This window comes from Xiphophorus maculatus, chromosome 5 (assembly GCF_002775205.1).
Source record: "Xiphophorus maculatus strain JP 163 A chromosome 5, X_maculatus-5.0-male, whole genome shotgun sequence".
Lineage (NCBI taxonomy): Eukaryota > Metazoa > Chordata > Actinopteri > Cyprinodontiformes > Poeciliidae > Xiphophorus > Xiphophorus maculatus.
Genome location: NC_036447.1, coordinates 26,744,981 through 26,769,428, shown reverse-complemented (window position 1 = coordinate 26,769,428; position 24,448 = coordinate 26,744,981). Strand labels below are relative to the sequence as shown.

Here is a 24,448-nt window from a genome sequence, read left to right as displayed (position 1 = left end):
ACTTTACAGTAATATTTTTCTTTCAGTGCTTTCATTGTGTTCACCACATGGGGGCAGTCACTCCTAATTGACTGGACATATTCATAAACGACAAAAAGCAATTAGGCTGGAATACACAGATTGTTTTTTTGGTTTGTTTGTTTTTACATTGTGGTCCCCCATGGACAGTGTCGCCCTGGGCAAGAACCATATGTAAATAAAAATAAACACATTTTAAGGATTTGTTCTGAAAGCATAAAATTCTCATTCTACGTTTCCTCTCAGCTGTTAGCATTTTCATCTTCTTTTTCTCCTGCTTTGTATTGTTTATTACAAATAAATATATTTTTAAGGAGGAAAAAGATATATATATATATATATATATATATATATATATATATATATATATATATATATATATATATATATATAAAAAATCTAAATACAGGATTCAAAAGTAATAGGGACAAAAATTGTCCAAATTAGTTTTAAAATAAACAGCTGGATAAAATAAATAATGATATAAGCTTTATTATTTGACGACTTTTAAACAGAAGTCTTCACCATTTTACCTAGAGGCTTCTCTGATTGGTTGAAACTCATGCATCACCGCTGTGGGACTGATCCCCAGTGATTTACGGGCTGCTGATGACCTGCTTGATCCAGTCGGTCAGTCTGGTGATGCGGGTGTAGACGCCGTAGTAATCTGGACGGCCGCAGCCTTTGCCCCAGCTCACCACTCCGGCCAAGAACCAGCGCCCTGATGGCTCCTGGCAGACCAGTGGCCCGCCAGAGTCCCCCTGGCACAGACAGTCACAGAATTAAAGAACGAAGGAGAAATATTATACAAATATCTTTATTCTGTCTAAAAGAGATTAATTAGTTATTATTCAGCAGAATTATTTTTGTGGAACACTGTTACGTCTCTTTAGTATTAGTAGAATATAAATTCATGTCAGCCTGTATCTTGTGACAGATTACCGTAACTGAAATAATGTATTTTATATAGTTGTACCTTACTAAAGTATTTCTACACCTTGAACCTTGTCACATTTTGTCAAGTTACTAACAAAAGCTTTAATTTTTATAGTTATTAATGACACAAATAACTATATAATAATAAATTAAGAACATGACATAATTTTCAAAAGGTTTTGCAAATAGAAGTCAGAAAGGTTAATTCAGTCAAGACTTCCTAGAATAATCTTTATGTTTTTGAGGTATGGTTGAAACCAGATGTTAACATAAACTGAGTAAGAACACACATTTTTTTTCCCTTAGTGTCTGAAGTGAAATCAGACCAGACTTTTTTGTGTTTTAGCTTAGTTAGGATTACTAAAATTGCTTCTATTTGGCAAATGCCAGAAAACTTGGCGGAAATATTGTTTAGAATTTTTTTTTTTTTTTTTTGTGACTTTTCTCGAATTCAAAAGTTTGGAGAAGTTGTTGGAATCTCTGAAAAGGCGTGTGTGAGATTGGCGGCCTACAAATAGCTCCACCAGTTCTTTCAGGAGGAATGAGCCCAAACTCCAGCAAACTGTTGTGAGAAGAAGGAAGAAAACCTAGAAGATTTGACCCAAAACACACATTTTAAAATATAGATACTGACTGACACTGAATGTATGTGAAAGTTTGAATTTGAGCAAAGTTACTAAAGAAATTCTACGAAATGTTCTTTCTAAGTTTTCTGTCATTTAGCAAAAATACATTTATTTATTTATCTCAAACAGATTTTGGAAACAATGAAACTGTACAATTGGTAAAGAAGTGTAAGTAATTTAGAAAGCAACTGTAAAAGCAAGACATGGAGCAAATTTCCATTTTCTTTTTGGGAAGTGGGTACATGGAAATATCTGTAAAAGGTGTTTAAATGTGCAATCTATATGAACAATCTATATAGAACATTGTTTTAAATCAAGGGTTTTCATTTATTCAATTGGCAGTGGACAAGTTTCTAATTTCTGCATGATGTGTTTCTGTTCACCCAATGTTACTAAAACTTAGTCAAAACAACAAAAAGTACAGAAAGGAAAAAAAGTTCCTTTGATCAGAAAAACAGAGGGGTTCTGTGGTTCACAGCCTGTAGTCTGACATGCAGTTTTTTCTTTGCTAATAGAAAGAAATCAATGCAGATTGGTAAGCAAACACTTAGTGTTATGTTTATATGCCCATACCTGACAGGCGTCTTTCCCTCCACTACGATAACCAGCACAAAGCATTCTGGGAGTGACTAGGTAGCCGTAAGAGCGAACGCAGGCTTCCTCGCTGACCAATCGAACGTCCACTTTCTGCAACACATTGTTGGTTCTGCCTGCAGGGGGTCAGAGGTCAGACATCAGGATCACTCTGTTACCACTTCCTCTATTTCACAAGAAGCATGAAAGACATTGGGTTAAAGTCACTGCTAGCTCCCTTCAGCCTCTGTGACTCCTGACGTCAGAAGTTTTCAGCCTATGTGACTCCTGACATCAGAAGTTTTCAGCCTCTGTGACGTCAGGAGTCACAGAAGTTTTCAGCCTCTGTGACTCCTGACGTCAGAAGTTTTCAGCCTCTGTGACTCCTGACGTCACAGAAGTTTTCAGCCTCTGTGACTCCTGACGTCACAGAAGTTTTCAGCCTCTGTGACTCCTGACGTCAGAAGTTTTCAGCCTCTGTGACTCCTGACATCAGAAGTTTTCAGCCTCTGTGACGTCAGGAGTCACAGAAATTTTCAGCCTCTGTGACTCCTGACGTCAGAAGTTTTCAGCCTCTGTGACTCCTGACGTCAGAAGTCTTCAGCCTCTGTGACTCCTGACGTCACAGAAGTTTTCAGCCTCTGTGACTCCTGACGTCACAGAAGTTTTCAGCCTATGTGACCCCTGACGTCAGAAGTCTTCAGCCTCTGTGACTCCTGACGTCAGAAGTCTTCAGCCTCTGTGACTCCTGACGTCGGAAGTTTTCAGCCTCTGTGACTCCTGACGTCACAGAAGTTTTCAGCCTCTGTGACTCCTGACGTCGGAAGTCTTCAGCCTCTGAGACTCCTGACGTCGGAAGTTTTCAGCCTATGTGACTCCTGATATCACAGAAGTTTTCAGCCTCTGTGACGTCAGGAGTCACAGAAGTTTTCAGCCTCTGTGACTCCTGACGTCGGAAGTTTTCAGCCTCTGTGACTCCTGACGTCACTGACGTTTTCAGCCTCTGTGACTCCTGACATCAGAAGTTTTCAGCCTCTGTGACGTCAGGAGTCACAGAAGTTTTCAGCCTCTGTGACTCCTGACGTCGGAAGTTTTCAGCCTCTGTGACTCCTGACGTCAGAAGTTTTCAGCTTCTGTGACTCCTGACGTCAGAAGTCTTCAGCCTCTGTGACTCCTGACGTCACAGAAGTTTTCAGCCTCTGTGACTCCTGACGTCACAGAAGTTTTCAGCCTATGTGACCCCTGACGTCAGAAGTCTTCAGCCTCTGTGACTCCTGACGTCAGAAGTTTTCAGCCTCTGTGACTCCTGACGTCACAGAGGCAGGAGTCACAGCCTCTGTGACTCCTGACGTCGGAAGTTTTCAGCGTCTGTGACTCCTGACGTCACAGAAGTTTTCAGCCTCTGTGACTCCTGACATCGGAAGTTTTCAGCCTCTGTGACTCCTGACATCAGAGGTTTTCAGCCTCTGACTCCTGACGTCGGAAGTCTTCAGCCTCTGTGACTCCTGACGTCAGACGTTTTCAGCCTCTGTGACTCCTGATATCACAGAAGTTTTCAGCCTCTGTGACTCCTGACGTCACAGAAGTTTTCAGCCTCTGTGACTCCTGACGTCACAGAAGTTTTCAGCCTCTGTGACTCCTGACGTCACAGAAGTTTTCAGCCTCTGTGACGTCAGGAGTCACAGAAATTTTCAGCCTCTGTGACTCCTGACGTCAGAAGTTTTCAGCCTCTGTGACTCCTGACGTCAGAAGTCTTCAGCCTCTGTGACTCCTGACGTCACAGAAGTTTTCAGCCTCTGTGACTCCTGACGTCACAGAAGTTTTCAGCCTATGTGACCCCTGACGTCAGAAGTCTTCAGCCTCTGTGACTCCTGACGTCAGAAGTCTTCAGCCTCTGTGACTCCTGACGTCGGAAGTTTTCAGCCTCTGTGACTCCTGACGTCACAGAAGTTTTCAGCCTCTGTGACTCCTGACGTCGGAAGTCTTCAGCCTCTGAGACTCCTGACGTCGGAAGTTTTCAGCCTATGTGACTCCTGATATCACAGAAGTTTTCAGCCTCTGTGACGTCAGGAGTCTCAGAAGTTTTCAGCCTCTGTGACTCCTGACGTCGGAAGTTTTCAGCCTCTGTGACTCCTGACGTCACTGACGTTTTCAGCCTCTGTGACTCCTGACATCAGAAGTTTTCAGCCTCTGTGACGTCAGGAGTCACAGAAGTTTTCAGCCTCTGTGACTCCTGACGTCGGAAGTTTTCAGCCTCTGTGACTCCTGACGTCAGAAGTTTTCAGCTTCTGTGACTCCTGACGTCAGAAGTCTTCAGCCTCTGTGACTCCTGACGTCACAGAAGTTTTCAGCCTCTGTGACTCCTGACGTCACAGAAGTTTTCAGCCTATGTGACCCCTGACGTCAGAAGTCTTCAGCCTCTGTGACTCCTGACGTCAGAAGTTTTCAGCCTCTGTGACTCCTGACGTCGGACGTTTTCAGCCTCTGTGACTCCTGACGTCACAGAGGCAGGAGTCACAGCCTCTGTGACTCCTGACGTCGGAAGTTTTCAGCGTCTGTGACTCCTGACGTCACAGAAGTTTTCAGCCTCTGTGACTCCTGACATCGGAAGTTTTCAGCCTCTGTGACTCCTGACATCAGAGGTTTTCAGCCTCTGACTCCTGACGTCGGAAGTCTTCAGCCTCTGTGACTCCTGACGTCAGACGTTTTCAGCCTCTGTGACTCCTGATATCACAGAAGTTTTCAGCCTCTGTGACTCCTGACGTCACAGAAGTTTTCAGCCTCTGTGACTCCTGACGTCACAGAAGTTTTCAGCCTCTGTGACTCCTGACGTCACAGAAGTTTTCAGCCTCTGTGACGTCAGGAGTCACAGAAGTTTTCAGCCTCTGTGACTCCTGACGTCAGAAGTCTTCAGCCTCTGTGACTCCTGACGTCACAGAAGTTTTCAGCCTCTGTGACTCCTGACGTCACAGAAGTTTTCAGCCTCTGTGACTCCTGACGTCGGACGTTTTCAGCCTCTGTGACTCCTGACGTCACAGAGGCAGGAGTCACAGCCTCTGTGACTCCTGACGTCGGAAGTTTTCAGCCTCTGTGACTCCTGACGTCACAGAAGTTTTCAGCCTCTGTGACTCCTGACGTCGGAAGTCTTCAGCCTCTGAGACTCCTGACGTCAGACGTTTTCAGCCTATGTGACTCCTGATATCACAGAAGTTTTCAGCCTCTGTGACGTCAGGAGTCACAGAAGTTTTCAGCCTCTGTGACTCCTGACGTCGGACGTTTTCAGCCTCTGTGACTCCTGACGTCACTGACGTTTTCAGCCTCTGTGACTCCTGACATCAGAAGTTTTCAGCCTCTGTGACGTCAGGAGTCACAGAAGTTTTCAGCCTCTGTGACTCCTGACGTCGGAAGTTTTCAGCCTCTGTGACTCCTGACGTCAGAAGTCTTCAGCTTCTGTGACTCCTGACGTCACAGAAGTTTTCAGCCTCTGTGACTCCTGACGTCAGAAGTCTTCAGCCTCTGTGACTCCTGACGTCACAGAAGTTTTCAGCCTCTGTGACTCCTGACGTCACAGAAGTTTTCAGCCTATGTGACCCCTGACGTCAGAAGTCTTCAGCCTCTGTGACTCCTGACGTCAGAAGTTTTCAGCCTCTGTGACTCCTGACGTCGGAAGTTTTCAGCCTCTGTGACTCCTGACGTCACAGAAGTTTTCAGCCTCTGTGACTCCTGACGTCGGAAGTCTTCAGCCTCTGAGACTCCTGACGTCAGAAGTTTTCAGCCTATGTGACTCCTGATATCACAGAAGTTTTCAGCCTCTGTGACGTCAGGAGTCACAGAAGTTTTCAGCCTCTGTGACTCCTGACATCGGAAGTTTTCAGCCTCTGTGACTCCTGACGTCACTGACGTTTTCAGCCTCTGTGACTCCTGACATCAGAAGTTTTCAGCCTCTGTGACGTCAGGAGTCACAGAAGTTTTCAGCCTCCGTGACTCCTGACGTCGGAAGTTTTCAGCCTCTGTGACTCCTGACGTCAGAAGTTTTCAGCCTCTGTGACTCCTGACGTCACAGAAGTTTTCAGCCTCTGTGACTCCTGACGTCACAGAAGTTTTCAGCCTATGTGACCCCTGACGTCGGAAGTTTTCAGCCTCTGTGACTCCTGATATCACGGAAGTTTTCAGCCTCTGTGACTCCTGATATCACAGAAGTTTTCAGCCTCTGTGACTCCTGACGTCACAGAAGTTTTTAGCCTTTGTGACGTCAGGAGTCACAGAAGTTTTCAGCCTCTGTGACTCCTGATATCACAGAAGTTTTCAGCCTCTGTGACGTCAGGAGTCACAGAAGTTTTCAGCCTCTGTGACTCCTGACGTCGGAAGTTTTCAGCCTCTGTGACTCCTGACGTCAGAAGTTTTCAGCCTCTGTGACTCCTGACGTCAGAAGTTTTCAGCCTCTGTGACTCCTGACGTCGGCAGGCGGCAGTATTTCTTATTTCTACTTCCCGTCTTCCTCAGCCTCACTGGAAGTAAAGTCAAAGTCTGAGAGCGACGTGGCGAGTAACAAAAACTCATAATTGCATTAAAGAAAATATCATAAAAATTCCTTGCAAATATTTCCAAAATAGCGCAATAAAATTTTTGATTTTCACTTTTTTGCTGTCAAAATCACTAATTTTATGGCGCTAATTTAGAAAGATGTTCAACATTATTTAATCTTAAGTTCTTATCGAATGCAGAGACGGCTATTTATTCATATTTTAACAGCTTAGCTGGGTTTATTAATACGTTCTGCCACTAACGGCCCTGTGAGAACATTCTCGATCTTGAGATCAAGCAAAATAAAATTAAATTTGACACCCTGCCATGTAGCATCTCAGTGAAATCAAGGATCTGGGCTTTATGTCAGAATTAGTCTCTCCTTTTCTTAATTCAATTTAGCAGTACGTTTTACATCATTGTCGTGTCACCCTATCCGATTTTACGTCAGCTTTAATCTTTTTCCAGATTATCTCACATTTTCCTCAAGCGTGCTCTGACACCTTGAATTCAGTGACGTGATCTTTCCAGACACTATAGTATTTTGGTTTTGTTTCTATTCCTTGGCCGCTCCGCTTTCTCCCCGAGGTCTCCGACCTGTTGGCCAGCTCACCTCCCTCCTGTTGTGCTCCCCAGCCGGTGACCCAGCAGAGCAGGCCCGGCTCCAGCTGGTGGGTGGCCGGCGGCAGGCAGGCGGGCCGAGCGTGTCCGGTCAGCAGTGCGTACGCGGGCCGGTCCAGCTTCAGCAGGGCGAGGTCGTAGTCGTGGGACTCGCTGTCATAGTATTGATGGAGGTGGATCTGCTGAACCCGAGCCACCTCCTCTATGGAGCTGCTGCGGTTCAGCAGCAGTTTACCCAGATACACCGTCCACACCGAGGGGGAGTACACACTGCAGCGGGAATATCAGAGCGAGAGGGTAAAGGCCCGTCACGGTGACAGATATTCCAGAACCATAAATTGTCACAGACGTTATCGCGATAAAACGTAATATTACTGTTTTGAGACTATTTTCAAATAATATAATGGATAGTAATACAAGAGCACATTCTCAAAGATAAGTAGTTGTAACTTCTAATGAACATTTAACACTGGAACCGGAAGACGTTTTATATATCCAAAATAAATACATTAAACAATAGAAACGGCAAATAAAATGAAATATTAAGTCTCTGTAAACAAAATTGTCCTTCAATAAAGGGCCAGTTACAGACATACACATAAGCACTGGGAGAAGGCAGATGAGCTCAACTTTTTCACAGATTATATTACGATGATTTTAACAAGTAGGATTTATATATACATATATATATATAAAACTTGCATACTGCAGCATTAATACATTTTTAATTTTATAAATTTATTTATTAATTTATTAGGCTTTGCATTTATGCCTTGATTGGAGAACATGACTATATTCCTTTCTATGACGTGAACATGATTCCGGGTCCAGTGGATTGAGCAAGATTTTCAGCAGGGGGCCATATGCCCCATCGAATCTCCCTTAGGGGTGCCACTGTCTTCAACGCTGATTTTTGATCTACATCAATCAAACAATCGTAAACAGTACAACTCAAAAAGTTTTTAATCCTCCCCAAGAAAATTAAAAAGTGTTAATCCCCCTGCAAAACGTTGCCGCAATTCTTTTGAGCTGCATCCCGGTTAAGCTGTTTTTGAGAGACAGGTGCAGATAAGACCAGAAATGCACTCACATCACTCCCTCACTCACTCTGAGACGGTTTTAACTCCTACATCCTTATCCTTATCCATCACTTGAGCCAAACGCAGACGGAGTTTAAAAGAAAAGAGACGATCCTGATTTAGGAAACAGGGAAATGAAAGAGCGTCCTTCAAAGTGTAGGCAGGGAGTGAAAACATGACATTTGCAACAACAAAGAGCTTCAGGTCGTCTGTTTGCTGTTGGCACTCACCTGTCGTCGTAGAAGCAGTGGGCGGCCGACGCCACCCACTGACTGGAGATCAGCGCTCCTCCGCAAATGTGGGTCCCTCGCACCTGCAGGCTGGTCTGCCAGGGCCACTCCCCCTCTGAGGCGTCGCTGCCCCCGACGATGCGGGTGGAGAACTGCCTCAGGCCACATTCTGAACACGGGCAGACATCGAAAAAACATATATATAAAAACTACTAATACGAAACATAACTATCAATAGCAATTGCAGTTAAAACTCTCTTCTTCATGGTCTGTCAGCGATACTTTTAGTTCACTGAGAGTCACTTTCTCTCAGGTGACCGAGTCCAACAGATTTATTTTCATAAGTATTTTCGCATTACTGCTTTTACTATGTCTACTTCATATAAAGCTTCATTAGAAATTGCTTTGGGTTTATTTCAAATGTAATAGATATTGAGATGGGAAAGAAAATAAAAAAAAAAGTGGGCAGAAAGGTTTAAAGCACAGGTGTCAAACTCCAGTCCTGGAGGGCCGCAGTCCTGCAACTTTTAGATGTGCCTCTGCTGCACCACACCTGAATAGAATAATTACGTCATTAGCAAGGCTCTGGAGAACTGATCTACACATGAAGGAGGTAATTAAGCCATTTCATGCCAGTGTTTTGTACCTGTGGCACATCTAAAAACTGCAGGACAGCGGCCCTTGAGGACTGGAGTTTGACACCCCTGGTTTAAAGGGAAAGGACAGAAACAATACAAAATAACAGGCTAGATACTGTATCTGCTTCTACGCCTGCAGAAAGAGAGAGGAAACAAACCAAACTGAAAAACTTGAAACAAAACACCTGTACATGTTTAATGTGTTCCACAGTGCTTGTTGCTAAATGAAACATTGAATTTGTCTGGCTTTGACATTAGCTTTTTTTCCTGTCACTGTGTATGAAAGGCAGATTTGTGTGTCTAACTATTTGTATTTGTTCTGTAAAACAAATTGTGCTAAGTGAGCTTTTGGATCTTTTCCCCCACCAGATCCCATGTCCTCCTTACTCTCCTAGTCCAGCTTGTCTGTGGAGAAAGCTAAATCTTGACACGTTTGCAGTTGTGTTATGACGGCTGCGTAATTGAAAATTGATAAACAAATCATAAAACACTTTACAGTTTATTAATCGTGAATTGTTTTACTATTAATAAACGGAACAGCTTGGATTATTGTTTACAACCCTTAAATTTCACTAATTTGTTCCTTTTGATAAATGTCTGAGGCATTTACAGAGCAGCTGTGTTTACACTTGAATGAAATTACACTTATAAAACCCAGGGCCACTGACTGAGTCTTATTTAGGGGTATCGTATTAAAAGTAGCTCAATACATGTACACGCCACACTATTCAGATTATCTTTAGTCAGAAAAAAACGTAAAGCACATAGTATTTTTCATCCACTTCACAATTGTGTATTTTATATGGTTCTATCACCACATGTATTAATAAAATAGATCGGTGTTTGGTTCTAACGCGAAACAATGTAAACAAGTTTGAGAGACATTAATGCTTTTGCACCGTTGCACACCCATAAATCCTCAGATAACTCAACAGAAGCATCTCAATGATCTAATTTAAAATGTGATGGATTTATTTATTAAACCGCAAGGTAAGGCCAAGTATTGCATTGTTCTAATACATGGGGGCTTTTAAGCTCTGACTGCATTTCCTTTATTTCTACTTTCAAGCATTTACATTGAGGGAGCCAACCTTATTTGGAAATGTTTGCTCAAACAAGCTATAAAGTTTTCATGAGCAGAAGGTGGCGACTAAAACGGTTGGAGTCTATCTATGAACTCAGTAACATTTAGAGTTCAGCCTTATATTTTCCTAGTGGAAGGTTTTAAAGCTCTTCCCCTGGCTCCATATAGCTTAGAGAACAGACTTTAAAATACTTCTGTTAGTTTATAAATCCCTGTACGGCTTAGCACCAGCATACATTAAGGACCTGTTGCCATAGTATCAGACCTCTCAGGTCTTCTGCTTCTGGTCTGCTCCCAGAATCTGGGACCAGATCCCCAGAACCAGAATCAAACAGAAAAGCAGCATTCAGTTTTTATGAACCACAAATCTGAAACAAACTTTCAGTTTTCGGAAGCTTGGAAACTCCAGCTCCAAGGAGGAGCTGCGTCTCAGAGGCGGAGCTAGGTCCAGCCAGGCGTTTTGCACAGCTGAATGGTTGCCAAGGGAGAGCAAAGGATTTCTCAAACATTGCATGAAAGAACCAAATCAACACTCCAGGCATGTTTTTGACAAAAGAATAACATTACAACATGATCCAAAGCTCAAAAGTAAGTATATATATAGTTTTACATAATACTACCCCTTTAAAAGGAAAACAATGAATAATATTTAGTTATAAGAGTATGATTGATTGGTCTACATGCAAAACAAAGTGCTACCCTGATAACATCCACAGAATAATTGATAAAAACCAGATTAGTCTTAGTTTTAGTGGAACGTCGTCTGATCTCACCGCATCGATTCTCATCCGAGGCGTCGGGACAGTCTGTGACAGAGTCGCACTCTGGGTTCGGCTTCTTCAGGCACGTGCCGTCAGCGCAGACGTAGGTCATATCCGTACACTCTACTCCTGGACGCACAAACAGACCCACACACCGAGAACCCAAAGCTGCTCAGGAAAGCTAACGTGGAGAGATTTTCTTACTTAATGTTCCACATCTAAATAACACAAACAGCTTGCTTTGAAATACTTCACTGCAAAGAGTAAATGAAAGGGAGATTTTCTTCATGTTGTGACACCTTCTAATGTGTGTGTGCGTGCGGGTGGGGGTGTGTGTTGGAGGTCAGAGTGTTACCATCAGTGCAGTTCATCTCATCGGAGGCTTCGGGGCAGTCTGGGTGTTGGTCACACACTTTATAGTAGTCGACACACTGACTGTCCTCGGGGCATTTGTACTGTGCCACACACACTGAAACACACATGATAAAGTATCGCTTTGCACGTCTTATAAAACATTGTAATTAATCTTTACTTTTGATTTAAAAAAATTAAATACATAGATTTTTAAAATAAATATATTTGGTGCCGTTTGCACAATTATTTTGAGTTACTTAGCCAGTGATAAAAAATAAATAATATAACTTTTTTTTTTTCAAAATCTTATTTAAATCATGTTATTCATTCATTTATAAATGTGACCATTTCAAACTACAAATATTCAGTTAGCAAGGTAATTATTTAGCTTTAAACTAAATTTTTAGCGAACAGACTAAATATTTAGATTGAAGCCAAATATTTAATTAGCAAGAAAAATATTTCGTTAACCATCTAGTTAACCACTTAGCACCAAACTAAATATTTAGGTACTAAGCTAAATATTTACCTTTATAAAATAAATAAGTGCAAGCTTAGTACTCGGTTCGAAATTAACTATTAAGTTAGCAAGATAAATATTTTGTTCACCATCTAAATATTTAGCTCCAAACAAGTTAGCTTCAAACTAAAAATTTGGTTTAAAGCTAACTATTAATTAGCAAGATAAATATTTAGGACTACAGTGCAGGGCATTCTGGGTAACTATAACCAAATCAAACGGGTGATGCTAGCGCTAGAGGGAACAATGTACATTTCTCTTTTCCCAAAGACAAAAGAGAAATGCTCCAACCACTAATATCTGACCCTACCCTGTGTTTTGTTTACATTTTGTCAAGCAGGAAGTTGCTCTCAGTGTCATTTCCTTCAGTGGTGTTTGGTGCAGCCCCGCCAGAGGTGAGGTTAACAGGGAACAGGTTTTTGAAAGAGTTTGGATCATTTCACACATTGCAGTGTGAAAGTGAATGGCACCAGCTGAACATTTATCAAATGTTGCAACTTTGATCCCCAATCGAACCGAGTGATCCAGGTTATCATGTGGGAAAACACCCATAATATTTAAAGTGGAGGTAAATATAAAGTTGGTTAACTAAACATTTAGCTTGCTATTTAGATATGTATTTTGGTGACATTTATAAATCAATGAACTAGTTATCTTATGACAGACTAAATATTAATAATACATTCAACAATTTGGTAAGCTTCACTACAAACAGCAAAAGATTCTGAGATCTATATTACAAAGTTTTTAAAGGCTCCTGCTGGCACCTGGGTCCTTGGACCAGCTCCCAAGAAATGGCAACACAACACGGACGCGTCTGTGTTGAGTATTTCAGTAATAGACTTGACAGTGTGTAACCATCTTCCCTTGTTGAAAAGCCTTGGTGATGTACTGTATGCCGTTATGAATTTAAAATCTAAACTTCATACCACAGTTCCTCTCATCCAATCCGTTGGAGCAGTCCTTGATTCCGTCACACAGGGGGACACAGAGTCCGCTCACAGTGCACAGGAACTGACCTGGACAAGCTGCACACACAGAAAACAACAACCAAAACTAACGTTGGACAAAGGGTCTCGTCTCGGTAATCTTTCCTGCATCCGGAACTTACGGTCGGAAAGGTTAAAGATGCTGTAGTGGACCTGAAGGCCCGGCCCGGTCAGCGACACCTCGGAGGTCATAACGACGGTGGTTGAGTGTGTGAGCAGGGAGAGGCGTTCGCAGTACGGCTGCAGACCTCTGGTACCGCACAGCCTGAGAATTCAACCAGCATCGTTTCTTTTATAATGATAAAAAAGGGACAATGAAGAACTCAAACATAAATGTTGGCATTTCATGCACTGAACCAGATTATAGCAAAAGCTAATTTGCATCTGCAGTACCTTGACTAGTTACAAAAATGGACATACAATAATAAAATAAGATAGAAAATACAACACTATGAGTTATTTTCTATTCACAATACACAAACACAGATGTACAGACTTAACCACTGGCACACACACACACACACACACACACACACACACACACACACGCCCAGTCAAGCGGTTAATGTTCAAATACCTGAGCGGTTTTTAACAACCTAAGCTAGACTGTATGTAAAATAAAAATCATATATTTTTATCCAAACAGATGGGTGTAATTTTTGCCTCTGACTATCTGTAGATAAAGGTGAGAATATGAAACCTGCAGGTTAAAAACAACATAAAAAGGTCACTAGATAGTATTAGGATGCTTTAGTGAGACAATAGTGCCACCTTGTGTTCAGACAACTGTGAAAGTCCCCTCACTTGAGTCTTGTGAATGATTTAAAAAAATATATTATTAAAAAATAATTGAAGTTGTAGTTACAAAAACGTATTTTAGTTGGGAATGGGATTCAGTCAGACTTTAAAGAAGTTGTGATATAGTCATTGTTTTGGCACATGGACATGATTTAATGTTATTGCAACTAAACTGAGATGCACAATGTGAAAAATCCAGTTAGCAGATTATTTTGTTGTGAGGTCTGCTAGCCTTTTAGCTGCCACCTGCATGTGTACGTAGTCTAAATGGAGGAAGAAAAACAGAGAAGTGGGCCTTAACCATAAACCTGCCTTTTTTACTTCAGTGGTGCAGCACCTGAACTTTACTGAAAAAGACCTTTTCATAAAGGATCGGAAATATTTATGAAGCCAGACGTTTTTGGTTTTTTTTCCCCTGACTGTCTAACATTAAAATACACATAACTTTTTCTATTTTAAGTCACGTAGGATTCTGAAAAGTCTTTACGTTATAATTAGATTTCTGTTTGTGGTTTAAGCCTGTAGTTTAGTTGAACACTGGAAAAAGAAGGCCATCCAGACCGATTGTAACAGACCATACCTGCGGTTCTGGATGACCCACTGACCCTGGGTGCAGGCCTGGTTGTAGCTGGCTCTGCTCAGCTCGTAGCCTTCAAACTCCAGAGCTAAACCCAGCGCTGCGCCGGGCATCTGAGAGAAAACAGGAAATGTTTGAGGGGTTTTTTATGGTCTTCGACATTGGCTGTAACTACATGTTAAAAGAAACAACGTAGAGGTACGGATGGAAGGGACACTGACGATGAAAGTCCAGGTACAGTTGGTGTTCGGAGGATAGAAGCTGGGGAAGAAAGGCGTCTGCAGAATCCCCTGCACCCCCTGTACTTCCTTCAGCTGAACGGAGGAGATGCAGTCTGAGAATACCGAGCAGAAACAATCTAGGTTATCAATCCGTTTGGCCTTGCGGTATGAAACTCAGGAATTCAGCTGCATGTGGTTTGCTAATGAAACTGTGTACTTCAACAAATTTACCGTCATGTTTTTTTAATGACATTGCGTGAAGAAACTCATGTGATGCGATTTTAATTGCTTTTCGTATTCAGTGGAAACACTGTAATTCCGAAATTTTGTTTTTTCGACATTAGCGGAATGTCAACAACGTTTTTCGCACGTTTGTAATGGAAACAGAGCTTTTGGCGGCAGCATAATAGCAGAATTTGTTTCTATTGAAAACTCTATACCATGGCTTCATAAACAATATTTCTTTCAGACGTTTGACAGCTTCAGTCTTACCCTGTTGGGGCCAAGCTTGCGCAGACAAAGAAAATGGGTCCTTGTAATTGTAAAGACCTTTTTTCCAAACCACTGTCATCCACTCGCCGGATGAGAGCACGCGCACCACGTCCTCATGTCTGCTGCAGCCGTACACCCTTCAGTAGGAAACAATGCTAAAATGTAGCCACATGATTGTTCTTTTCTGAGGTTTTGAGTTTTGACTTTCACAGAGCTCGGATCTTAAAGCGATCGAGTTTGTCGTAGCTTTTGTTGAAAAAAAAAACCCAAAACCAACTTACGACGTAATTAGATGGTGATCGGAGGGGGTGATGGAGTCATACACCACCAGCCGGTCTCGGCACTCGGGGAGCAGCCACTCCATGTGGAGCTCCAGCTGGGAGCCGGGGTCGGTCTGGAGGTGCCACAAGCAGGAGGGCCGATGTGTTTCAGGGCCGCGCAGAGCCACGGGGCTGCTGGACACCACCTTCTGGTAACGGTAACAGTCTGAGGACGAAGAAGTCAGAACTTACAATAAATACTTAGAAGAAGAAGAAACCTTTCAATTACACTTTAAGGGCTCATCAAAAGATAAAAACTAGTGAAACTGAATACTGAATTATTGCAGAATGACTAATGTAATTCCATGATATTTGCATTAGTTTCACAAGGTGTCTTAGTCTGGTACCACACGTTACCACAAATCTTGTTTTTCCTTTTCTTTTGAGTTGCTTTGACTAAAAGCCTTTGCTAAATGCCCACTTATAAATCCTTGATAATATTCAGCTGAATAAAACATGGAAGGTAGGACAATCTGCCAGCTGTTCTGTCTAATTTGTGGTTTTTCACTAAATCAGCCTAAAATTACATTAACCCACTGCTTGGGTCTTACTTAAAACATTTTCCTTTAATCTATCATAAACGCATTTATCCATCTTCACTGCTTTGGGAAAGTATTCATACTAATTTCAGTATGTATATATTTTTGGGGGATTTTATTAACTGAACCAGGAGTCTGCAACATTTGCAACCCAAAGAGCCATTTTTATTCAGGCCATCCAAAGAAAACTTGTTTAAAGCAACAAGCGACTAGGAAATAAGACAACTTATAATTTTAGATAAATATCTACTATTGGAAATTTGTTGTGATTTTAAAAGAACTACCATCTTATTTCTATTCTTAAGATTTGAAAGAAAGATAAACATAAAATGTATTTTAGAAACGATGGGAAAATGACACTAAAAATAAAAATTCACATTGATTCCAACCTAATGACTAGAAAGACTAAAACACATCACTTGTACCCTTAGTGACACTCGCTATAGGACAAAAAACCCATAGAGTGATAATAAAATTAACAAATTACAAAGTAAAAAATGATGAAATGGAAAAAAGAAAGACGTGATACCAAACGAAGATGTCAAAACTTCTACAACTTTGGAGTCAGTTTCTGTGGGGAGGTGAACAAAAACCAAATGAAACCGAAAATATATCAGGAATACGATCTGTTTCATGATCTCATTCATAACTCTTTGGCTCACCAGTAACACACAGGGTAGGGAGGTGGAACAGGAAGCCATCCACGTTTGCCGTCTCCCCGCGCTGTGACCTTCCGTACCACCTGAGGCCGTCCTCCAGGCTTCTGGTGACTTCTTCTACTGTGACTTTTCCAACGTGACTGCTGGGGACCGACAGCACTATCCAGAAGTGAGCCACCACACTCCCCTGCCTGCAGGCACACAGACGGGCCTTAAATGAACACAACCGATAATAGAGTAATAAATACATGGATAAAAATAAACTGCTCCGTAACTCTTAAGCACTTTTCACTATTGATTTAGACATCACCCACTGTCTTAGGAGGCGGGTTTTAGGTGTATGCTTTGTGAAAAGAAGTGAAGTTCAATCACTTTGGTTTTAGCTTTAATTACTCCACTACTTAAAGAAAAACAAAGGCCCACATACCCAAACGCAAAGACAGTGGTGTAGTTAAAGTATCTGGAGAGAGATGAGGCTTTTAAGATCTTCTTTAACTAAAAGACACAAAAAACACATTAATTTAACATTCAGCAGCCTTTATTTAATCCTGTTTTTTGAATTGGTGTGATTTCATTTCCACATTTTAGTGTGATTAGCTGCGTTTCCATCACAGAAGTGCGAAAATCTTCATCTATATTCTACTAATGTCCAAAAAGCACAATTTCACAATTGCGATGTTGCTATCAAATAACAACATTATTGTTGTTGTTATCCAACATTATTGTTGGAAATGCTACTTCCTGTTGTCTTCTTCGACGTTTCGCCAGTAGTAACATGTGATCATGTGATGCGAAAAAAGGGTTTCCATTGCAGTTTTTCAAAATACATTATTTCGATAGGCTGATAAAACACCTCATCCTAGCACTTTTCTTTTTTATCGAAAAACTCGTTTCGATAAAAAACAAGGCTTTTACCGACTTTCTTTAAGTCGGCGTGTTTCCATTAAGCAAATTTATTTTTGTAATTTCAATTTGCACAATTTTATGGTTAATGGAAATGCAGCTACTGATAAGTGAAAGTAAACAGAGAACGTTGCTGTGCTTTTTATTCTGAAGACAGGAAGTGCATTTTGTGTGTCAGTGTATCTCAGAATCACCAGTACTGTATGTATCGGTGTGAACCCGTACTGAAAGAAAACCGTGTTTCCTGCTCACCGTGTTCTCTACATATTTTGCTTCAGTCTTAAACACTGGGTTACTGTGACAGGCCAGATCTGCTGAGAAGTTCCTGTTGACGATGGTTAAGTAAGCCGTGTACTGGTGCTGGACACGAGGCTCTAACGTCCAAACACTGTATTCTGTCGCAGATAAAGAACAACAAACATTAGAATTTAATCCGTAGATATGGACAATAAGTTGTTGGCACATTTTAAATTGTTCGTACTTATGTGACATCAGGTCAAAACGCCAACTTTCATTGTGAAGACAAAATAAAAAACTTGTCCCAAATGTTTTACTGAATAATATCTACCAAAAGGTCTTTATTATAGTCCAACCACTTGCCTCACAGCTGACTGGAAAGGCAGTACAGATGGACGGTGGCCTAAAGAGCTTCAGAAGAAGACAGTTTTTCACCTTAAATTAATACAATGATAACGATCTCAATGGAACGTCCTTTCTTATGTTGGTGTAACGGCAGAAAGACCAAATGATTCACAAGCCATCATTGAAAGACTTACACTTTATGTCACACAGTAAAGCTAAAAGTCTCCAGCAACACAGAAAAAAGTCCCTAGATTTGTCACTTGTTTTGTTTTTCATAAAGAGTCACTATAGGTGTCTGGACAGTCACTAAATGTAGCAACAAAGTCTATAAGTAAACAACAGTGCTACTTTTGTCTTGACCACAGCCACACTTAACTCCTCCGTTCATCCCCGCACTGAATTCATAGGAAGTCAGTACGTCACCAGATTTAAGATATCTGACCAAAACATTTATAACTTTTTGGATTTACTGAGGAGATTTTTTATTTATTTATTTTTTTTACATTTTGATTTCAGACATTCGAAAGTATTTGCTTGGCCAAAGATGAATGAATCCACACTGAGAAGCTGAGAAAGAATCGCTCACCCAGGAAGTACCAGGCCAGTGCGGCTGCGACCGCAATAAGGAAGACGATAAGGACGACGAGGGAGGCGAGCAAGAACCTGCAGGTGCGCGTCGTCTTTATCTGTAGCTCTACATTTTGTGTAGCAGCTCCTACCTGCTTAGAACAAAACCAAAAAAAAAATACAGTATGTGTGCCCCCAACATAAATTACCATGATATCTAAACATCATTTTAGATAATATAAAACATGTTTTGCTTTTGCTACGTCTTGGTTCATCAGGGGGAAATACAGATCTCAGGTGGTTTCCCAGTAGATTGTTGCCATACATAATCCTTACAGTAAGGTAGCTGTTATTTTATTCCTCTGGGTAAAATTTTTGAGAGATAACAATATCAATCTGACTTCAAAAGGCAAATAAATCCGAGACGCTGCGAGTTCGAAGTCACGTTCAATAATTCCCTTGGTTGACACCTTGGTTAAGGAAAGATGGGATTTTGTGATATTTCTCTTTCCCAGTCAATTGACACTTTTTATTGCAGTTTAAATTCTTTGGCTAAATTCATCAACACTCATTTGCTTAAACAGAGATATGTAAAAAATAGTAATAACAATAATGCTTTTCTAGATAAACGGATATTTTTGGATCTCACTCGTTCATGAAAACAGAAAATGAAAAAAATAGGCACATTTATAAAAACGTCATTTAATTTCACTAGAATGGCTAGAGTTAGTCCACTTTGACGTATACCTATATCGGCTTCGATAGTCCAACTGGCCTGAAGGATTTTATCTAGCAGGTGCTTTTGTTCAGTAAATAGGGCCATTACCTTATCAGTACCCTGGTAATGGCCTCAACGCATCTCACAGTTGCACAATAGACTTAGACTTCGACTTCGACTTAGACTGACTTTGTTGTCATTTTCAATGCACAGGGTGTATAAAGAACGAAATTTCGTTGCATACGGCTCAGGATAATGTTTGAAGTTCCAATGTTGTGAGTAAAATAAAAGTCTGATGGCAAGTAGGAAAAAGCTGTTTCGGAACCAGGTGGGCCTGCACCGGATGCTGCAGAACCTCTTTCCAGAGGGCAGCAGGGAGAACAGTCCATGGTGGGGGTGTGAGGGGTCACTGATGATGTTTCGGCCTCAGGACACGCATCCTGCATCGATGGTTGACCTGACACTTCGCCCTTTTGCCTGAGCTGGGTGTGGAAGGTTGTTGCCGAAGCAGTTTCTCCTTGTGTGCCTTCTTCTCACTCACATGAGAGTTACCGAACTCTTTTGCAAGCTCAACCAGGAAGTCCACCCGTCTCTCCTGCACCCCAATGCATGCCTGATAAAGCACATGTGCATTCAGTGCTGCCATGTCAATCATGTTTGCCAGGTTTGCTGACCAGCTGTCACATAGTGATGGAACCTTGGTCACCCCCCGCAAGATTATGACTGAAATAAATGCCATTAGTTCTTGTGAACTAAATAGGTGAAGCAGTCACCTATTTATCCTCCACAGCACAAAAGGCTGCATGCAAATTTGCATGTGCAAAGTCTCCCAGATTTCTTTTGCTTACACTTTTTGCATGATTTTTTTGAGGTGGATCAACACAATTAATTTGGTTAGTTTATTTCTAAACTGTCATGTTATACCCTCTTAGCTTTATTTCAAAGAGAAACATTACTAATTTCTTTTAGAAAAACCTTTGCATATTTTTTGAAACAGATTCTATGTTTTGCAAACTCTATGTACATTTGGCAAAATGACCTGGATAATGCAGCACAACATCATGGATCAGCTGCAAAAGGTCACATCTCTCCAAAAACACTTCATGTATGCTTCAAAACTAAACTGAAGAGCACTACCTACAGGAGACCTGATCTCCTGCAGGTATCATAGATACCCACCCCCAACATGGACTATTCACATTCCTACCTTCTGGCCTGACGGTCAACGACCACATTTACAATTGAAGAAGGGATGCTAATTTGAGCCATCAGAGTCGTCAGGGTGGACTCCGGCCTATTGGCCCTGCTGAGCCGATATGGGAAGGACTCGAAAACTGTATCATCCTAGTGTTAATTTCTAAATCACCATTAATAAATGATGATGTTTTATCTTTTTGAGAAAAGTGCAGAACGAAACCCAGTAAATTTCATAAATCCGGGCGTGCCGTGGTGGCGTAGTGGTTAGCGCAACCCATATTTGGAGGCCTTGAGTCCTCGTCGTGGGTTCGACTTCCGGACCTGACGATATTTGCCGCATGTCTTCCCCCTTCTCCTTCCCCGTTTCCTGTCAGCCTACTGTCATATAAGGGACACTAGAGCCCACAAAAAACCCCTGGAGGGGTAAAAAAAAAAAATCATAAATCTGTGGGATGTTCCAAACTTTCTACTTTTTGCCAAAATCCTAGAATCTGAAAACAGAGTTTGACTGCAACAAGCTTTGGCTTACAGTAATGTCTAAAGTCAAACTTTTGTCTTCCTCCATCCATCCATCCATTTTCTGTACACCCTTGTCCCTAGTGGGTCGGGAGGTGCTGGTGCCTATCTTCAGCAAACGTTTCGGGCGAGAGGCGGGGTCACCCTGGACAGGTCGCCAGTCTGTCGCATGTCTTCCATGTTTGGGTCATATGAGGAATATTTTAAACAATTAAATATCATCATTGCTTTGGATAGGAAGCAACATTGTTCTTCCTTGTTTGTTGACCAAAGCCATTTTTTGTTGATCATGAGTTACTTCTCAGACACTCAGAAGGTTTACCTGCTCATTTTGATTTTAAATTGAGTCCTCCAAGGCTCATTCTTAGGCCCCCTTTTATTAATAACAGCATTGATGATTTGATCTTTATAACTAAAGTGCGCCTTTTCAACATGATACTGTGTTATGAAACTAGACTAAATGTTTTCCAGAAATCCCTCCTGGCTCTATGATTGCATCACTATTTCTACCCTTTTGGAAGACTTTATTGGAGGAGAGTCAGCCTTTTTTTAGAGTATATTGACTGTTTAGTAAAAAAAAAAAAGAAGCTACATTGCAGTATGTAGTCAATATTTACTATAACCATTTTTACTTCATTAGTCTTTTAAGGAATGTCTTTGAAGACCTCTGCACTGATTTTATTTCATTTTTTTGCCCATGCTTCTTTGCAACTTTCCACAAGTTAAAGCTCGATTTTAATGTCCCTAAACCTTTCACCATTGTTTTGGAGCTGTGGCTATATATATAAGAACTTTTTTGCAATGCATTTTCTTTTCTGGCTCTCTATACAAAAAGGGATTTCTGACAAAATCACCAAAAATGACATTAAGCTCAAATTAATACCCAACTAATTTCTGTTGGGTGTTCAAAACCCCTCAACAGAAATTAGAATGTTACTTTTTTAAAGGTACAAGCACTGTAAAAAAAATGTGTCACAAATTTTTTTGAAAAACTTAGAAAAACTAGAAACTGAATATTTGCATGTATAACTTAGTATTTTGAAAGTTTCTAGTGGTTTTGTTGGTCGTCATATTAATTTTATAAACATTTTTCATGTCTATGCACTCTAAAATGCATTGCACTAATACCAACTGTTCATCTTTATGTCTTTTTAAGTGGCTACTCTGATGTTTAGCACAGGTTTTTTTCTCTTATCTTAATCATCTTCAAAGTAATACCAAAAGCCCACTCTGACTCATGAGTGGCAGCTACACGTCAACCTGCCTTTTTGTACGTGCAACTTTTTTCCATTAAGTTGAAACCATATTTTGTTGCATATAGAAGGAGTTCCCCTTTCTAGGCTTCTGTGAAATTGTGTACAAGACGGTTTTAAAACCCCTGAAATCGAGTGTGGCTGAAGAACACATAACAGGAAGGGGTTTTGAGTACAGGAACCTGAAAGTTAGCATGAAACTAAAGCCAGGTGAAAGCCCATTTTTCATGTCCTTACATTTCAGTTTACACTTAAAACCGCAGCAGAAGTTTCTGTTTCCATAAACAAGGACATCCGTTATGAAATATGAGGCAATAAAAACAGCACGTTAGACGGTGCATTAAAGTTTTCTTTTTCGCCGTTTCAGCAATACTGACCTCATTGCTCAGAGAGGCAGGTGTAACCTCCCGGTCACAAGAAAGGGACTCCTTCGAGCCGCACCCGAGTGCCATTGAATCACTCCAAGTAACTTGTGGCCCGAGTAGACATCGTAGCCTCCTGGAGGGCTCACAGTTGTTCAAATCTTAAGACTCTTATTAATAATGTTCAGCTTGCAGACAGCAAAAGCTGCTGTTTTCCGCTGCAGCTCCTGCTGTGTTTGTAAGTCCAAAGGTGTCCAGAGCTCGGTTGAATTTGGACGCTGATGTCAGGCAGGGCTGGCATCCACAAAGCTCAGAAAGGCTCCGCTTTATTCCCGCACAACGACTGGCATAATTCACATACAGCAACAGGTGCATCGCAGTCGCACTAATGGCACCGCCTGGCAACAGTGAGGTAACCAGTCAACACCCCCGTGCACAGGTAAGTCTGTTGGGTACGAAGCATGGTGAAGGTTGCTTCTGCAGTTCATGTCAAGCCCAATGCCAAACACACAGCGTATCTAGAGAAGATGCTAAACTTCTTTTATTGGGATTAAGCTTCTCAACAGTGCGCTACATTTGTTTATGTTTTGACTTGATAGGATAGGCAGTACAAAGGACACCAATAAAAAGCATAAAATATATTTAATATATTGTAAAAATCCCAGAAACTGAAGAGATTTATGGCAATATAAACAAAAAAATAAAATCGAATTTAAAGACAAACTACAAAAACATTCATCGCTGCACTAATAATAACGAAGTAATAGAAAAGAATTTGTTAAACACCTGACTGTGCTGTAGGTTATGCTTTATGATTTAATAGTTGAACCTTTGTTGCTACGTGACACTCTGGGTAATTTACTTTTCTAAGAACATCCAACCTTCATCACAAATCAACACACATCACCCATCCACGCCGCTTTCAAGTTCAAAGTTCACCTTAGCGCCACAGATCTAAACTTCACAAGTCCTTGTTTTGTTCTGAGAAAAAAGCATAAAATTAAATGCTACTGTACATGTCTTGCAACAGAAGACAGACAGGGATTTCTTACATCCAAGTCTGCAGCTCCAATTACTTTATATTCCTTTTATCATCAACTAGCTTTAAATTTGGGATGTGTGCTTTTGTTCCCGCCTCCTGAGTGCAGTAGTGCCACTTGTGTTACTGGAGCAGCCAAATGTTCGACTCTTAAGCAACATTTGAGGAATGTTGCTTAAGAGACCACTCAATAAAAGTGGTCTGGATTTAGTATCTAGCATACATTAGCCCCATTATTTTCTTAGAAATAAAGATAAACAACTTGTCATAACACTGGATATAGTGCTGACAGTACATTGTTATATAATAAATGCATTATAAGCTCTCACAAGGCTCACTTATATTCAGTGGCAGTTTTTGATAAGGGTAAAACATTAGCAGTTACTCAGGAAAGTAGAACAATGAAAAACTGTGCAATTTAGAGCTTCCTAAATTAATTGCATAGCCTTTTGCACTGAATCTTCTGCACAATTACTCAGTAAATACTTGACATATTAGTCCCCCCCTCCTCCCTCCTCATGATTTGTGGTGTGCTGTTCAGCCCCCTGCGGTGATGTGCATCCTGTTTGCTGGTGACGCAAGAGGAGGCGGGTTACCTGGCTGAGCTGAACGTTGTTCAGCTCAGCCCACGTCTGAGAGGATATCCTGGGCTTTGATTAATTTTCAGGCGGTATGACAGTTAGCCCACAGTACGTGGAGTACAAGCCAACCTGTGGCATTCTGTTTGCTGTTAGCAAGAGGCCTCATATTTG

The 24,448-nt window shown here is 41.2% G+C and overlaps 1 protein-coding gene across 2 annotated transcripts; it reads right to left on the bottom strand.

Annotated features, from left to right (window-relative positions):
* Positions 1-416: 416 nt before the first annotated feature.
* tmprss6 (transmembrane protease, serine 6) lies at positions 417-23,082 on the bottom strand. Of its 2 annotated transcripts, none has more exons than XM_023333087.1 (18): positions 22,673-23,082; positions 18,631-18,766; positions 17,715-17,857; positions 16,987-17,054; positions 16,563-16,750; positions 16,430-16,471; positions 15,323-15,527; positions 15,042-15,178; positions 14,550-14,662; positions 14,332-14,441; positions 13,076-13,218; positions 12,894-12,992; positions 11,446-11,559; positions 11,103-11,219; positions 8,608-8,776; positions 7,291-7,568; positions 2,154-2,290; positions 417-779 (listed from the first exon to the last, which is right to left on the bottom strand). In XM_023333087.1, the coding sequence occupies exons 1-18, from the start codon at positions 22,745-22,747 to the stop codon at positions 615-617; spliced, it is 2,439 nt and encodes an 812-aa protein (XP_023188855.1). In that variant the 5' UTR covers positions 22,748-23,082; the 3' UTR covers positions 417-614. The 2 variants fall into 2 exon arrangements, with proteins under 2 accessions (XP_023188855.1, XP_023188856.1); XM_023333088.1 differs by having other exon boundaries at positions 18,631-18,763; positions 22,673-23,081.
* Between the last annotated feature and the right edge of the window lie 1,366 nt (positions 23,083-24,448).